The 19,556-nt window shown below is 36.3% G+C and overlaps 1 protein-coding gene across 10 annotated transcripts in view; it reads left to right on the top strand.

Moving 5' to 3' along the window:
* The window catches only part of LOC123676913 (potassium voltage-gated channel subfamily H member 6-like), a 281,964-nt gene that overhangs the window by 178,271 nt on the left and 84,137 nt on the right, over positions 1–19,556 (top strand). The window contains exon 1 of one of the 10 annotated variants that reach the window (XM_045613236.1): positions 12,333–13,041. The exons of the other annotated variants lie outside the window; for them this stretch is intronic. Within the exon in view, the coding sequence (XP_045469192.1) occupies positions 12,520–13,041 (522 nt within the window). The 5' untranslated portion in view covers positions 12,333–12,519. Of the gene's footprint in view, positions 1–12,332; positions 13,042–19,556 lie in introns of those variants that run through there. 10 annotated transcript variants of the gene reach the window in all.

Below are 19,556 nucleotides of genomic sequence, written 5' to 3'. Positions count from 1 at the left end.
AAAAACAAGTATTATTATTATTATTATTCGAACTGGGGTCTTTGTGGCTCGGTAAGCCTTCCGGGAACTGCGACCATGTAGATCTTTTGTTCTCTACCCTAGTCATTCATGGAAACCCAAGAAGGTCAACAATGACGTCTGACAACGTCCTTAGGAGCCTTGGCCGTTACCTCTCGGGTATTCAGGACCGAGTCCAGGACCGGCTAAACCATATGAATGGTTCTTAAGCCAGCCAGCTCTGGACACTTCCATACCATGTGTTCGGCTGTTTCTGCTTCTGATCCACAGAGCCTGCAAATCTCATCTGCTGACTTTCCCATACGGTACAAATGATGTTTGTAACGACAGTGCCACGTCAGCAGTCACACCATCACCCGAAGCTCGGCGCGTGACATCTTCAAGAACTTTCTGGCGTAGTTGAGTGAAATCGTCACGAATTTCTTTGTCTGAGCAAGTCCAGGAGTAATAGTCCAGTGGATTATCCTGTTATTCAACTCCCATTGCTGGACCGCAGCTTTATATTGGTCTTTTCCTAGCCCACAGAAAGGCTCAGATCCAGCCACTGTTAACCTTGATGCACTTTTTCCAAGTTCATCAGCTTTTTCATTTCCTTCAACCCCACAGTGCCCTGGTACCCATAGTAGTGTCACTTTATTGCCTCTGGCCAGTTGCTTTATGGTGTTACGCCACTCCCAAGTCAACAGAGACCCCTGGCAGTACGATTCCAGGGATCTCAGCGTGGTTTGGCTTTTCCTGGTGATGTAGACATGCGCCCCCTTGAGGTTCATTTTAAGACATTCCTAAGCGCTTACATAAACAGCCAGTATCTCGGTCTGTAAAATCGAGGGCTCACTTCCCAGGGCTTTAGAAGTCCTCAGTTCAGGTCCATTTATCCCAATGCCAGTACCTCTCTCTGATTTTGATCCATCGGTGAAGCATATGGATGACTTCTTCATCCAAACGATTTACGAAACTTATTGCACTAAAGGGCGTTTCAAAGTCGAAAATGGTTGGCGTAACATCCGATGGTTTTGCCAAGAGGTTTGAATCTAGTTGATTCAGTATCCTCATATGTCCAACCCAGTTTCCAGGTAGGATCTTTCCATTGAGGGCAATTCTTATTGTTTCCAGCAGGCTACATTTCCTCACATGTAAATGTAAGGGACGCAAGTCAAGTTTGACCTCCAGCGCTGCTGTGGTAGCTGTGCGCATAGCTCCTGTGACACCACTGCATGCCAGCCTTTGCAGTTTCTGCAACCGGCTGCGTGTGGTGGCCTCCTCGGTTTTTGTCCACCGTGCAGAGTCTGGCCATTTGGGACCGGAGCTCTGAGGTCGAGATTCCTTCTTCTAGTGAACGGAATTATTGTTGTTTTCGAGGGATTGACAGTAAGCCCCTCTTCCTCGCACCACTTTTCAATAATTCTGAGGGCAAGTTGCTTTCGGCTTGTAACGTTACAATTGCCCATGAGACTCTAAAGACTAATTTCTAGGGGCGGTTTGGCTTATTTGGCAACAAAACTCCTACCCAGGTTTTCACAAATTTAATAAAATCAAAATATACAATGATCGATCCTTTTCACTCTAAACAAATAATGAAATAGAAACTTAACTTAAAACGATTTTAAATGAGTTACTCTGCTACTAGGATGGAACCTCTTCTGTAATTTATCTTCAGCCTTCTGAACACCAATTCTTATCAGGAAGCTATAGTACTCCAGTCCTCATTCAACGAAGTTGATGTGATAATGCCAGATATTTCGCAGGAATTCTTTCAGATTCAGGGGCTAAAGTGGTCTAACATACGTAGTATCCCAAATTCTGTATCTCAAGGAAGTAGTTCTTGATATCTTTCAATCCCAAGAAAGGTTTTCTTTGTTCCAATCCCACGGGGGGTTTTCTTCGTTCTAATCCCACGGGAGGTGCGAGAATCCCGACACAATTCTCGCCGATAAATAAGATTCCGAGTCTCAAATTAAATTAATAATGACTGAAATCTAAATCTTAGGTACTTATTCTTGCTGAAGTCTCAATAATCATTGAAAATCTTTCAGAAGATTCTCTCTAGAACCGCGCATCTGCGTTCCGACCGATAGTACACGATATGATACGATTAATTGACAAATTACCGAGTCTTCAAAAATTCCAGTAGCGTAACATGGAATGAAGCGTGCAAAATCGTTGCAGGCTGCTTAATGAAAACAAGTAACTATGGTATCTTGAGAAATAGTCTTGTGAAATACCATTCGGGCATTTAATTTTTCCTGGGAATAATAATCTAAAAAACACAATGCAAAGTAGGCTTTTTTTCAATAAAAAAAAATTCGTGCAGGTGCAAAAATCCTTCTTGTTAAATTATTACGCAGCAACGTGTTTTCGATATTTTTGAAAAAATTAGATGCCCTCATGATAATACTTACGACAATTTTCCAGGAATGACGTTGATTATGCAGAAATATTAGTCAGTCCCGTGATAACACAATCACATAATAACTCATTATTAAAATGAGAGATATCTCGGAAATCTTGCGTGCCATTTCCCCCTATTAATTTGAATAAAATTAAGTTGACCGTGACACGGCCACTTCACTGCAGAACAATCGAATCACGTCCCCTCTTCAAGCAATCATGGAAAAAAGTGAAACATTTCATGATAATTTATTGATTAGTAACCTGAACAGGTCGACAATATTTCATTGAATGAAATGTATGCGTGGCTTCAAATGGCATTATGAATACTAAATCATGAAATCTCTGATGTGAAGTCAGCTTTTCGAAGCGCCAATTGCAACTATGAATATACACACATCGTCAAAAGTCTTGGCCCCCTTAGGTTCAAGGAATAAAACAATCTATGTTCTGGAAATAGATGAATATTTTCCTCTGTTTCAAATGCAATATATTTGATACAAAACCTTTGTTTGTTACTTTTTGCTTTATGCAGGATGAGACAAAATAGGAAAATGAGAATAAATCTAAATTTATCGATTATTTGTTTTTGATTAATTTTAGTTATTCCACAACTGAATTCAAATTCAATAGTCCATTTAACCATCTCTTCTTTCAAACAACTGCCGAATACGCCTAGGCATCCCACGAATCAAGTCATTAATGAAATTTTCAGGTATATCGTTCCATTATTACTGAAAAGGTGGGTTTTGACGATTGGATATTGGTCTTCCTAAGTAATCTCATACATGCTCAATTGGATTCATGTCTGATGAGTTTGTTGGCCAGTTCATTCTCTGAATATTGTTCTCTTGAAAGATGTTGTGAACCCATTGTGTGTGGTATGGTGGGGCGTTATCATTCTGATAAATGAAATTATCCCCAAATTCGTTGCACAGAGGACCAATGATTCGTTCAATGACGTAGATGGCATCAGTCATTGTTCGTTCATCGTAAATGAGATCGATATTGCACATTATTGATCCGCTTTGAAAGGGCACAACTTCCCGGTTGTAATTGAAAGAAATTTGACAACACGATTAGAATCTCTATATTGGATAATGACTACAAACCGAATTTCGTGAAGTCATCTCCAGAAACAAATAAAACAAAAAAAACAAATGCAGAAAAAAAGAAAATCTCGTTTTTCAGTTTTTTCGAGATTTCTCGGGAACCATATGACATATTTTGGATCTGTTCAAACCAACAGACTCATCCCTAAATAACGCATTTTTTTGTAATTCAAAATATCTCTAACGGTTTTCGATATCCCTGTAGTGTCCCTCTAAAAAGTTCTAACCCTGTATACTCATATACAGTTCTTTGGCCTTCAGAGAACAATTGGCGTTCTTCACGTCTCAACTTTCTTTTCTTGTTTTTTTTTCGATATCGAAATAAAATTTCTATGATTTTGATGACGCAATCAACAATAAATTTTGAATCAAGAGGGAACACACCCACGAGGAAAAAAAAAGGTCAAAACGACATCAGATATACTTTTTCTTACAAATCACTGATGGGGTTTTCACATGATTTCCTCGAACCATAATCTTCATTGTAGAAAATAAAATATTTTTAATTTGCGAATGAAACAAAAATTTGGTTACTTTTCTTTTTTCATGAAAGAATTGATAATATGTAAAGGTGTCCCAAATTCGATGCTCACTGAAAGCATATGTGTCATTGCGAATAGACGTATACATCTCACCGCTCCGATAAGTTTTAATTCAAGTTTAAAAAATCAGTGAAAAAACTTTTGAGAACAACAGAAAAATGGTTCTTTCTAGAGAGACTAGAGCTGAAATAAAAGCGATCGTCAAAGAAACTATTATGGCCGTATTAGATAGTTATTTGGAGAAATTAACAGAAAAAGTTCTGGAGAAAATCAGGGAAAATATGCAGAGTGATTCTGAGGAAATTAAATTGAAACTGGAAGAAACTGAAACCAAATTGGAACAGCTGCAACAGGAAAATGAGAAGGCAAATGTAATAATTTTTGGAGTTCCTGAAACACAAAATTCGAATCCGACAGAGAATATCACTACAATATGTAAAGATAAGAATATAAACATCGCAGAACGTGCAATATTAACATGCCATCGTCTAGGAAAAAAAACTGAAAACAAAACAAGACCCATACTAATTAAATTCACAGATGAATTTCATCGTAACCAATTTATATATTCCCGTAAACAATTCCTAGGTACAAATATTGTTGTGAAGGAGGATTTAACGAAAAAACGAATCGAATTGCTCAAGTATGCTACTATGAAGCTTGGAAACAAAAAGGTTTGGACAATTGGCGGTGTCATAAAGACAAAGACTAAAAGTGGTATAATATCAGTGAATAAAAAAGAGGTTATCGATAATATTACTCAGAGTGTTCTGCCCAGAGGCTAATTAACAATATTGGTTTATTTTTCATGAAACTTAAAAGTACAGTTTGTATTGATGTTGTATTGTAGCTTGTCGGAGGCTAAATTATTTGATTCCTTATCGCATATTCATATAATCAATACTTTTCCTTTTGTTTTACTTTATTATTATATTTTGTAGTTGAATGTCTATTATTGAGTCAGTGTTGGAGGAGAAGATGAGAGCATTTATTAATTTGGATGAGGTTAGAATAATCATTTAAGGTGACAGAAATCTAAATATCTTTCATTTCAATACACATAGTGTGAAAAAAAATTACGATGATAAGAAGATTTTTTTATCATAGAAGCAGTTTCTCCTCCTCCTTGGTATTTTTTGTTGTTGTTGTTTTTTCTCTGTAGTATAGGAAAAAATCTTTTGTTTTTGAGAAAGGAGAATTGTTCATCATGAGTAATGGTAGGTTATGACAGTATACAAGCTATTTGCTTAGACTGCTAAACCTGCTTATTCTTGTATATATTTCGATATGTATGTATTTTTGGATGAATAAATTGAAATTGAAATTGAAATCTCAAGAACTATAAGTCTTAGAGAAAAAATCTTCAAGGACTCCCGAACTCTTTTTTCGAAATAATCAGATATCGGAAAGCATATCATAGATACCTTGATTCGTTCTCAAGTTATAGGGCGTTTCTGAAAAATGAAATATTTCGCTATATATTGGTTTCTGTTCGATACAAAGTTGAAACAATTGGGTACATCGTATATTTTTCATCGCAGTTTTTGCTCGCTAATTTGTCGATAATCAACCTGTCATCTTGAATACTGAAGGCGTCACGAATATTTTTTGATCATTTTTCAGTTTTCTACCTATCCTAGAGACGCGGTCACCTTTTTTTGAAACATCCTATAGATTCATAATTAGAACTATGGTTCACCATGGCCCCTTCCAATTAGTATTGACCTACTATCTACCCTACATGTTTTCATATTAGTATCTAATCCATTTTTTATATCGGTTGACTGAAAGCTAAACCGAACTACCTAGTAATTCTCATAAAAAATATGAATCGGCGTGTACAATCGTAAACAAAGGCCCATTATTGTTGATATTTGGGGAATCGGACAAATATCCTCGTTCAGCCTTGGCCTTTAAACCTCCCCCGCCCCTTTTCGCGTTGGGCATGAAACAATTGACACGCGCCAAGCCCTGAATGAATTTTACCGCGATTTTGTTCAACATCATACATAGTCGGATATGCATTTATCCGTGTATTGTTTACAACAGGCTTGAAACGTTGATGTTTTCATAAATGAGTCATAAACACTAGCATTCATCATATATTGCATAATTAGTTTTGTTTGGTAATAAATCTGGCTCTTTTAACAGCTTAGAACGAACAATACAATTCCTTGACCCAATTAGTCTTATTGTATTTTTTCACATTAATACCCTACTTATATAATTTTTTGCAATAATGGAAAGCAATCGAATGCATAATGATAGAATAACATGAGGAGACTTACTTCCAAATGCAATCACTCTTTAACTTGATTTTTTTTAAATTGAATTATCCTACATCGAGATTGAAATAAAAACATTTTCGAAAAATACTACGTAAAACACATCGCTTCGGGATGTGCTCTTATATTATGAAATTAGTTACGATCATAATTTTTTTGTTTTATGACAATAAAAAGTTCTAATAATAATAGGAATATCAGATCTGTAGAAACCTATGTTCAGACTTCACAGGGAAACCCATTAATCCAGAGTCCCATATACATCAAACCAAATCAAACGTAGCTCCCACAGATGCATCTTACTCTTCTGTGATACAAGTTGTTTAATTAATGGGTGAAGTTTATAAAATAGGGGAAATGAGGACATAACGACATATGCGGACAAAATGAACTTTTAAATTTTTTCAAATTTTATTGCTCGGGGTTTCACAGTGATTCAGTTTCTGCTAGTGACGACAGCAATCCTGCGAAGAAATTGACATCCTACTGTCTGTTTCACTGATGCTATAGCTACCTATGTGTTTACTTCGGTTGAATTTTTTTTGCTCAATTGGTTTCTGAATTGCTTCTGGAGAGTGTCATTACGATATTCGTTGTTTTTTTTAATATATTCTTGTTGGTAATGTTATGACGTAATAATATGTATAAGTTTTAAGATGGATATTAGTTTTGTTCTGAAATTATGCTTCAATATCATAAAAAGTATGTATCGGACAAAATAACATACTATCCTGATGGACAAAACGACATAATATGTCATTTTGACCGATACATGTCAAGAAAATATATTTTTGGAAATAATATGGAATTTTGTTGATTGATTTTCACGTGGAGCTCATTTTCATGTTGTTTCGAACTCATTTAGGACGTACCATACGTGATATAACGTGAAATTCTGGTATGTATTTTGTTAAAAATAATCATTAATGACCCTGGTTTTTGTCGGTTTTGTACTTTAGGAATAAGCACGCATTACTAACAGTGGGTTATGGTCCACCATTTTCGTTAATGTAGGTCAGGGTTGTGTAATCAAAACAAACACAAGCAACGTTTATTTCAACGTCATCTTTCCGCATTAACGCTGCGTTTTGATAAAACAAAGCTTGCCTTCAACAGAGAATTGTGTTGGCTTACATATTTCTGAGTCTGGCATTCATCAAGTCCTATTTTGATCGAATTTAACCTTACTTTTCAACCCGCCTCAAGTGTGTGGTTACTTTTGGTCATATGCGGTCCAAATCAGTGACGTTGAAGGTTTAGTTCATGATGTCATTTCTAAGATTCTGAGATATATATTTTTGAGATAGAGCACTACAAAAATTATTAACTTCCAACAATAAAGCATGATTAGATAAAAATCTCAGTATTAACAGAGGAGATGTAAATGAGCACAGATAAAAACCTCAGCAAAAATTCTGTCTCCCCGTATAAGTGTAGTGATTGATTTGTATATTTCTCACATATTTATTTTGAAGGCCTCCTTCTTCATCCAAAAAAAACTTTTCTATCCTTTATTTGCACCAAAAGTTGATGACGTTTATATTATAATCAAATTCGTAAACAAAAAGAAAAGAACCAGAAATGACCAACAGATGTTACAGTTTCCTTTATATTGATTTCAAGTAAGCCACCCATTCTCAAAACGGATCTGAAACTGAATGGATAGCTTGGAAACCACCATGAAATTTATAAATTGAACAAATATTCATCGAGTGGTCAATGGTTACTTTAACGCCACACACACGTGAGCTTTCAATAGAATGCCTTTCGCAGCAGGGCCGCCGCCAGAACCAGCAAATCGGACATTTTGCCGGGGCGCCAAATTTCAAACTATAGTTATGAAAATAGAAAAAGGTACTAAAATTGACATTAGTTTTTTTACTATAGACTTAAAGAGCGTTGTAATTTAAACAACAATGCAGGACATTTTTCGATTGAATCGATAAAATGTTCCCTGATACAATTAAAGAGGTGATTTTGAGTTGAAAAACACGATTTCATAAATTGAAAAGATGTCTGAAAAGAATAACAGAGGCTCCTTAAAAAAAATTCAAATAAATTTATTTATAAATTCATAACTATAGTTTAGAACTGGCTCTGGGCATTTTTAATATTTTACTACTATAAGTGGTATTTTCACTATCGCATCGAATCTAACCCAAATTTTTCTGTGAAAAACGGATATTGAATTAACTAATTAGTCAATTAATTTTTTTCCATTTCCATCAGGAAATTTTGGAGGACAAACTCAAATTCGGATTTTGCATCCCAAAAACTAATAGAATTGAAGAAATCATAACTAACCCAAAGTGTGTTTTTGCAGAGACAGATAAAATACTCCAATTTTCAACTATCGGTTGAGCCAAAACGGTTTATCGGACAAAAAACTTAAAACGATAAATTCGTAGGGAAGATTAACTAACATTATTTTTGTATGAGAAAGTCATTAATTTAAAAATTTTATTTTCCGAGTTATATGCAAAATTCCATCGAGAAAATTTAGTGGCAAACATCAGATTCGGATTCAGCACCCCAAAAAACATTTGAGATCGAAAAAATCAAAACTACTTCAAAACTTCCCCGTGAGCATAATTTGACTGGACTACAAAGCAGGGCAGCGAAATTTTATTTTGCCGGGGAGCCAAAATGTCTGGTGGTGGCCCTGATTTGAAGAGCATACTATTGCAACGACCATGACCAGTCCTTATTCGATTCGAAATACACCATATGATAATAACCAACAATGACCAGAAAATATTTTGGTTATTGTTAGTAATTATCAATGATAGCCAGGTTATTCTCTTGAAATCGATTTAAGTATCACCAACGCCTCATTTGAATTCTTAAGATTATGAAAAAACTAATTATTCCACTGTCAAAAAATAACAGCTTCTTGGCTTCAACACTGATCTGAATGAAAATTTCTTCAATGCAAAAAAAAATAATTTCACATTCAAGAAATAACGGTTTCTTAAACTCATCCCCGCTTTCTTCAAAGGGACAAAGACGAACGTCGATCGGATGATTCATTAGCTAACCGTGTCCTTCGCAGGTTTGTACGTAGTGGGTCGAGGGGTAGCCCCAATGCCAGCCCCTTCAAGCTACTGGCGTATCGCCCTTCTTCCACTCCCCTTTGCCGCATGTTGTTGAAACAGGTGTACTTTGGAAACACTGACATTCTGGTACGGGCTCGGAATTCCCAGAGGTATCAAACATTTTCCACGGACAACCGCTTTCTCGCTCCTTTAATCTACGGAGGGCGTCGGTGAAGCTCTCACCTGAAATAATGAGGGACTTTCGTAACGGGAAATTTCAATTAGGAGACTCAATGTTTGACTTTCTCTCTGTCCCTTTTTTACTTCCACACTCCTTACTCATTATAACTCATTATTCTTTTTTTATCTCTACTCCCTTTAAATCCGTCATTGTTTTCTTTCCTCTTTCTCCATCCCTCCGTTTCTCGGTGTCCCTGTGTTGCGTCTTCCATGAAATCACGAAGCCAAAGCCTTCTGGTGAGTAGTCTGATAGCAGTGCAAAATAAAAAGTGAGAGTGCAGTTCCAGCGCAAACAGTTTCGCAAGAAAAAATTGTTTGTCACATCATCAGAACATCATATGAAATGCACTTTGGAAAGGCGTCCGCCAAACGTCGCAGAAAAACAACCCCTAAAAAAGTTACTGGCCCTGGCAAAATGGTTCTATATTGTTCTAGTATTATTCTAGAGAACACTCATTGTCCTATGAAACAGTGCAATCATCAAAACATCTGCGAGATAAGATATCGAATGAATGAGTGTTATCTTTCAATGACGAAGTGGGGATGACACCGACGGCTTACGCTGTCGACTCCGGCATGAATATTAATCGCTCGCCAACCGTAAAATGGGTTGCTTGACCATATCGGTTGAAAATAAATACAACAATTTCATGCCATTGTATACGGGAAATCTATTTCCGTTGAGTTTAAAAACAATTCACAATTTAAAATGATACGAAAGTAAATAATGATAGAAAACAAGGAAGAATTCTGAAGAATACTGAATCGGGGTGGACAAATTTGAATTTCATGTTCAAATGATCCATCTTGTTGAGCGTAATAGTAGCAAAATCCGGATCCGGGCACCGGTGTGATCATCCCCACTTCGCCATTGAAAGAGAACACTCATTTATTCGATATAGTATCAAGCATATGTTTTAATTGTTGCACTGTTTCACTGGATCATAAGTGTTTTCTAAAATAATGTTGAATATAATATCTTTCCAAATGTATTTTCCAAACCTGTATTCATATACACGGAAATTCATTTCAAAAGATAGGATATTCAACGTTATTCTAGAAAACACTCATATTCCATGTAATTTAAGCTCGTATTTTGGTGACAGATATCAAGATACAACTTGAGAAATTTGTCTTAAAATTATGAGGCATTTGACAATGCCCGAGGGATATTTGTCGGAAATTTTTTTGACAAAAAATGTTGACATGATTGGGTGACACAAAATAAACATATGACACAAAATATCAAAATTTGATTGTTTGTTAGAACGACAAAAAATTTCCACTATAAATTCACACATCACCTTCTTCTGTCTCAAAATGCTTGAAGAGAATCTTCACTACATTTCAACACTTTTTTACCGATTCAAAGATAATGTAATCAATGTTCATTTTCTTCAGTTCTTGAGACATAATAGAGCTAAAATATAGAATAAAATATTAATATTAAGAAGGAACACCACGTGGCTGCTCAATTCGAAACGAAATCAGAAACAAATCACCGGTTTTTGAGGGATTTTCGCATAATTTCCTCAACCAATAATCTTAAATGTAGAACGAAAATATTTTCAATTTGCTAATGAAAACTAAATTCAGGTTACTTTTCGTGAAAGAATTTATGATATGTACAAAGCACTGATATAATTTTAAAATATTCATGAAAAAAATACTACCAAGAATCATTACAAAAGAGTATATACAAATGTACAATATACAACTGTATATTGTTATCAAAGAGAGTTCTATAACTGTATTTCTGCCAAAGCCTGCGGTTTTCATCTACAATATTGAAACAAATCCAATTCAAGATCCGTCTCATTGCAGAATCTGTAAACGAAATAATTGACTTACTGGATCTTCATGATATTAATAATTATTTGGATCTTGAAGGTTCCTGTAGGTTACCTACTAGAGAATTGTTTGAAATTTTTTCTGAAAATCGGTAGCGAATACGACAAAACTAAACTACAATCAACCAAAAAGTGTAGTACTGGACCAAATTTTATTCAAATTCATCTGTTTTAAAAGTTCTGAAGGAATGAAGCGGACATTGTTCCAGAAAAAATAACACTTTGTAGATTTGCATTCAAAATTAGCATATCACATAATGAAAAGCTTTAAATTGGAATATGTATGCTAAATTTAAGTTAAATATCTTATGTACGGAAGGTCCTATGAGAAAAAAGCTTGAAGAAAAATAACACTTCAACACCCTGTATCTCGAAAAAAAAAACATTTACGGGCCCATATTTATTGGACTTTTTCGTCTTGAAATGATAGGAGGAATCTGTCATTTTTGTTTTGATCTCCAATTAAGGGATACCCTGTATACAAAAGAAATATCCTGATAGAACATCAAAATGTTACTAGGTCTAGAAATAGTAGGAACGCCTACTGCTCTCCCCCTCTTAAAAAAATCGAACGTATTTTCATCTTCCGTACGCCCCTTGTACCCCATAAACCCGCCGCTTGCCGAAATATCATACGATAACGGCCGAACGACCTTTCTCGCCGTCTCCGCTGGCTCTCCCGCATCGCCAACAGTTTGGGAACCGCTCCGTTCACCTTCGGATTGATCGCGTGACAACTACCCCCGGACCTCTAGGTCAGATTTACCATCATTTAAACTCATAAAACACGTCGACCCCGATCCGAACCATGCACAGCCCTTGGAAATCACGAACTGTAACAACATCCCACGAGTCGCCGAAGAACCGCCCGTCAGGGTGCGCGCAATCAGCGGTGCCAAAAAGAGTGCGATCCGCGACAACGCGATCCAGTCGAGTGGCGTCAGTTCGGGCGATGTAGACGGACGACCCAGTGAGTTTCGTTGCCAAATGACATTCCCGATTCGACTTACAACAATTCAACATCTGTACTCGTAACCAACAACGTCAAGATGGTGATGAGCTCCGTGAATATGAAGAGGGAAAATCCTGACATGACCGAGGAGAACATAAACATCATCAAGAACATAATCGAAGATTTCCCGGTCAAGTCGGAACCGCACGACTCCCCCAAAACCAAGAACATCAAACCAGGTAGGAAGAGGTGCAAGAACTGCAACAAGTACACGAAAATCAGCAACAGCGCAGACAACGTCATCAACAAGAACAAGAAGTATCAGATCTCTCCGAAAACGCCACGGAGCATGGACAAGAACTTCACGTATTTCAAGAACGCGAATGCGCTGAAGTGTGACAGAGATGAGGAGGGCAGCGAGGTTTATATCAGTTTCGCCGAGAAGGATAACAAGGAGAATAAGGATTGCAACGCTAAGGACTTCGTGAAGATGGAAAAGAGGAGGAGGAGCATCTTCAAGAGCAGCGTTAAATCGTACACCGATGACATTAGGGATGAGGTTAAAATTTTCATGGAATCCAAGAGGAATCAGGACAAAGTGTCTAGAAATGTTAAAGAGGTGAGGTGCGTCTTCATGGGATAGGCTGCCACATCTGCTAATGTTTGATATGTCCGCTATATCTAAATCACGTCGAATGCACAGTGAAAATTTTCAATTATTATGATTCTGGGACGATTAACATAAACGAATAAAAATCCAGGTGTTCGATATCATTGTGTGTAAGTTCTCATTGTAATATCACCTACATAAATATCTTGAAAAGTGATCATTTCCAAAAACTCCGAAACCAACAAATTCATGGAGAAAAGCAACGAATTAGTGTCAAGAGCTTTTGAGCTCTAGTTCATCCATGCGTCTATTGGATACTATAGAACAATAAAATTGTAGTTGTTATGTGATATACAGGGTAGAACTATTAAGTGGGGCACTACAGGGATATCGAAAATCGTTAGAAATTCAGGGTGGCATGAATTACAAAAAAATTGCGTTATTTATATTTAGCTAAGGAAATTTCTTCTTCTTAGAGTGCCTATGCGTGACGAATGTTGACTATCTTCACTTCATCTGCGGCGCGGCGGCGGAAATTTGAACTCCTTTTTTATTTTTTTGTTCAAATAGTTGGCTGGTGCCAAAATTGCTAAATAACTTGTTACATCACTTGATTTTTGTTAAAATCCTTAATCCTGTTTGATAAGTAACGTCCTATTAATTACATAATCATGCTGATAGCAACAATCTACATAGCGTACAACTGGCAATGTGTAGAAATTATTCTACATAATTTAAAAAACTGAAGTGATGGTTTCACTCAACAACTGAACTAAGTAACAAGTTATTTAGCAATTCTAAGGCACCAGCCTACTATTTGAACACGATCATTCGATTAATTATTCCACTTATCATATGATAGATGGGTACAGAATTTCAACCTGAACGGATCGTTTGCTATGGTAATTTTTGTAGATTATCTACTTGCGTTTCTATGGTTGTGATGACGTAACCAATATAAGATTTTGCATTCAGTTTCAAATTGCTATTACACAACTACACTTGATCAATTTCATTATCACTGAGCAAATAGGTTTTTTCTGAAAATTTTGATAATTTTTTTCGAGGAGCTTGGAATTGTTATTCTTGATATGTACGCAAAATTTCGACTTGAACTGATCTTTTGTCCTTGAACTATTGGATTTCTTCTCCGATATAATTTTCTCTCTAATTTTCTATGGCCCCGACAATGCTATCTACACGAAAGTTTGCACGAATTTTGAATCGGCTTGAAATGGTACAAATACACGCGAAATTTTTTACCCATATATTCACGAAAACATAAAGTTATTCTTTGCCAATATTCATCTCAGATTTTCTATTGTTCCGATGATGTTTTCATGATATTTTTATTTTTATATGTATACACTCAAAATCTCAATTTTGTTTTTGTTTTAAGGTCACAGATAATTTTGTTTGCTGCTGTTCATTCGATCAAAATCTAATTTCGATCAAATTGGTAGTTCTGAAATAAACTGGAGAAAAAAATTTCCAATCACAATACTTACCGAACACCTATAGTCCATTAAAATATAAGACGAAATAATAACAACAAACTACATCGCATGGTTTGCACCTAGAGCAACTGTTATTGGTCAAACATTCATAAATCAAATTCCTTCTTCTCTGAAGATCTATTTGTAAATTGGAAATCGTTCGCCATGAATAGGAACAGATGGTAATACTTGGTGCCAGATCCAGACTATAAGGTGGATGCATAGTCACCTCCCAACCAAGCTCCCGGATCTTCTGGCAAGTTACTATCGATGTTTGTGACTTGGCTTTGTCCTGATAGAACACAATTCCTCTTCTATCTGGCTGCTTCTGAGCACTTCAGTTCCGAGTTAACAGTGCCATATGAATGCAGCTCAAAGTAGATAATTCCTTGACAATCCTACCGAACACACAGCAAAAACTTCCTGGCCATCGTTTCCGCTGGCTCACTGCGTTTACACCACGACCGTTTTCGCTTGACGTTATCGTAAGTGGTTCACTTTTCATTGCCAGTCACCAACCGCTCCAAGAAATGGGTTGATTTTGTTGCGATTCAGCAGCGATTTGTAGATGGAAAGTCAGTCCATGAGATTTTTTGCATTAACTCATGTGGTAATCATACATTCTTCTTGAGATTCTTGAGACGAGCCTTATACAAATGGTTCCAAACGGTGTTTATGCAATCTTCAGATCTTGGGCAATCGAAATAGTACTTACATGACGGTAGAACTCGGCAATGTCCAAGATTTTATCGACATTTTCATCAGTTGGATTTCCAGTGCGTGGGCCTCTTCGACATCGAAATTACCGAAACGGCATCGATGAAACCAAATTTGCACTCGATTGAACGTTACAGTATAAGGACCATAAATACTATTCACATTTTCAGCCGCTTTGCTGCATTTTCACCTTTATCGAAGAAAAATGGTAAATTGTAGCATATTTTCTTTTCGTCCATCTTTCACGCGTGCTAAAACTAAACTTAGTCAACTAAACACAAAACTATCACAAAAGTTTTTGTAGTAGGATATCTCATCTTTCTAATGCCAACTAGTAGAACCACATCAGACTTATAAATTTCAAAAAAATTATTCCTTAATTACTGAAACAAAACCAATCATATAAACCCCTATTTGTTTCTGAGATTTGAATATTTTTCACTGAGTACCAAGCTTCTAAATTTGACAAGCGGAGTGTTTAGAACACCGGTATACTTGGGATGGAATGGGTAATAAACGAAATTTGAATTCAGATTATATTCCCATCAAGTTGCATAATTTCTAGAAAGTTGTAATTTGTTTTCCCGAACAATCTCTAAATTTTTTTTCAAGAATAATAATTATTCAATCAGTCAAACCATGTCCAGGCTTTTATGTTGAAAATTCTTTCGCATATTCAATATCTAATGCCTAATATCGCCTATGGAATTGATATAAAATTGATTATACAACTCATCATCTGAAGAACCAATAGAATCCTTGAATATCCCTCAGTTACGGTGTATTGATGAGTGAATATACTACTTGACGACGTGGTATCGTTTTGGTATTTCGCCTCCTGCCATATTGTGATCATTTCCATAGTAACATTTTTGGACGTTCGCCAAAAAATAAAAGTCAAGCTCAGTGAAATGTCATTGAATTATTGAAATGCAGTGCTTTCGTTATAGTTATTGAAATTATTCGTTATATAATCGTAATGAATACCACTCGAGCATAGACAATATATTTCGATTATACGAACCTTTTCACTCGAAGTAGTTCGCGAAACACCACTCGAACTGTGCTCTCGTGATATTTCGCTTACTACGTCTTGTGAATCGGTGTATAATCGAATATTGTCTATGTCTTTGCTCTTGTGATATTATTATCGATTATATTGTATAAATACTCAACCGTAAATAATGAAAAAATATTTTGGAACAAGTGAAAGCATATTCGAGAATCAAAATCCCTGAGAATGATAATAAATTCAGTAAGGAAAATTTTGTTTCTCAACTAATTTCTTGTGTTGAATTGAATTCTAGATGATAACATCCTTATTGAACTTTTTCCGCATAAACATAAAAAACAAGGTTCTTTTCAGGAAATAGTTGGGGAGCAAATGAAAAACTTTTTCGAACCAACTTTGTGGAAGTGAGTTACTGTAAAGTTAACCATCAATATCCAATATCCAGCCTGTGAAACTATATTCAAATCGGACTGGACGATAGTGAAAAACCAGAAACGCAGAATTCCAATCCCTTTTATCAATATCAATTCCATCATAAAACAGGATATTCGGGAATGTTTCAGCTGGGGATAAAATATCAAAAGATCTTTTCATTTCGTTTCCGATCGCATAGAATCTGCGACCTATTTGTCTGAATTTTTTTTTGGCAAGTCTACTGGATCGAATAGAGCTGCGCCTCTAACAGATCGTTGAAATTCGGGGGTCCATTCCAGTTCATGACCTAGTTCTTCAACAGAGAATCCTTTGTGCTTAGTATAAATGTCCGGGGTAGTTTATATAATCTTTTATGATCAATCGGATTTGTAAGAATTGAATGTACAGGGGTGTCAAATTTCGATATTTGAAACTACATTTTTTGAATCAGAGGATAATTAGGACAAATCATGTTTTCTTATAACGGATTCTTTCCAGAAAGTACTGGCAATTCTTCATTTAAAAATCATGTTTTGAGGAATTGTCAAAATTCTTTTTTTCACTGAGTTTATAAAAACTTTGTATCAAGACTTCTAGTCTTCATACAATGGCACAACTGTCATGTGGATTCCAAGCGCTGTTCCATTTCGACATTCTCAGTTCAAATGGAATTTCGTTTGTCGAAATGCTAATGAGATTACAAAATGTGAATGATCTCCATCGAATACACATATATTTGGGTGTGTTTTTTAAATGGACCAAAACCTAAAAATCATGTCAAAGTCTATTGAAAGTAAGAAATATCTTTCAAGCCTCCTTGATTGAACTACCTCAAAATACATACATCGTCAAAAGTCTTGGACTCCCTATCAACTCTCAACTTGATGAATGTAACATGACAATTTTCTGTCAAGATGTATTCGAAGTTAATCAGTTTACAGCGAATAACGAGAGTTGTAATATTGAAAATATTTCGTGGAAAATGCCTGAACATCCAATTTATCAATTCGACCCGGCAAGAATACTAGCCCTACATCAAGAAGCTGTGACCAGTGCCTGGTCGACCCAGAGTAACATCTACAAGGAAAGACCATTATATCGCCAATTCTGCTCGAAAATTTTGAGCGGTATCTCTAACAGCCCCCCGAATTCATTTTTTGAGGACCTATAAACGGGTATCTTTGAAAGTACCTCGGCTATCACCTGGACATAAAACTACTCGTCGGCAATGGGCAGAACACCACCAAGACTGGCTTTCACCACAATTGCGCAACGTAATTTTTTCGGACAAGTCACGATTCGGTTTACAGAGTGACAGTCGACGAGAAAGGGAAATTTTCCCCTGCGCAACGAATTTGAGGATAATTTCATTTATCATATATGATAACGCCCCACCACATCGCACACGAAGGCTTCAAAATATTCTTCATGAGAACAATATCCAGAGAATGACCTGGCCAGCAAACTCAACAGACACAAATCCAATTGAGCACGTATAGGATTATTATAGGATATCCAATCTCCAAAACCCACCTTCAACTTTTCAGAAATAGGGTTTAACCCTTCTGGAAGAATGGAATGATAGGTGTGCCTGAAACTTTCATTAAAGACTTGATTCGTGGGATGCCTACGCCTATTGGGCTGTTGATTGAAAGAAGAGAAGGTAATACGGACTATGGAATTCGGATTCTGTTGTGAAATTACTATAATTAATCAAAAATGAATATTCGATAAACTTAGATTTTTTCTCATTTTTACTATATTTTCTCTTCCAACATAAAGCAAAGAGTAACAAAATTTTCTATCAAATATATTACAGTTGAAATACAGGAAAGTATTCATCTCATTTCCGGAAAATAGATTATTTATTTCATGAGAAACCTAGAGGAGCCAAGACTTTTGACGATATGTGTATACCTAAATACAAACGAAATTTGAGTTTTTTTTGTGATACAAAAAATTTGCGAAAGGACGAAGACAATATGGGAAAATAATTTAACCTTATATATTGGCAATGGATTAAATAGGTGATTTCACCATTTCATCCTTATAAAGGATTTTTTTTTTAGAGCAATAGAACTTTAAATTGCAATAAAACAACGATGGATTATTCGATTGACATGAATTTCATTTATCCACAAGTTAATCTTGTGGCATTACATTTCAAATATTATTTCTGGCATATAACCGCCACGGCTGGCTCGGATATAGTCCAATCTGGACGTCCAATTTTCGATGACTTTTTCCAACATTTGTGGCCGTATATCGGCAATAACACGGCGAATGTTGTCTTCCAAATGGTCAAGCGTTTGTGGCTTATCCGCATAGACCAATGACTTTACATAGCCCCACAGAAAGTAGTCTAGCGGTGTTAAATCACAAGATCTTGGAGGCCAATTAACAGGTCCAAAACGTGAAATTAGGCGGTCACCAAACGTGTCTTTCTATAAATCGATTGTGGCACGAGCTGTGTGACATGTTGCGCCGTCTTGTTGGAACCACAGCTCCTGGACATCATGGTTGTTCAATTCAGGAATGACAAAGTTAGTAATCATGGCTCTATACCGATCACCATTGACTGTAACGTTCTGGCCATCATCGTTTATGAAGAAGTACGGACCAATGATTCCACCAGGCCATAAAGCGCACCAAACAGTCCGTTTTTCTGGATGTAACGGTGTTTCGACATACACTTGAGGATTAGCTTCACTCCAAATGCGGCAGTTTTGTTTGTTGACGTAGCTATTCAACCAGAAGTGTGCTTCATCGCTAAACAAAATAAAATGGACGTAGTGCGCGATACGTATTCCGCACAGGACCATTTTTTTCGAAATAAAATTGCACTATATGCAAGCGTTGTTCAGGCGTGAGTCTATTCATGATGA

The sequence above is a fragment of the Harmonia axyridis genome, chromosome 3, assembly GCF_914767665.1.
Source record: "Harmonia axyridis chromosome 3, icHarAxyr1.1, whole genome shotgun sequence".
In the NCBI taxonomy this organism is placed as follows: domain Eukaryota; kingdom Metazoa; phylum Arthropoda; class Insecta; order Coleoptera; family Coccinellidae; genus Harmonia; species Harmonia axyridis.
The sequence above is the reverse complement of the archived record's forward strand: the minus strand, read 5'-3'. Positions and strand labels throughout refer to the sequence as shown.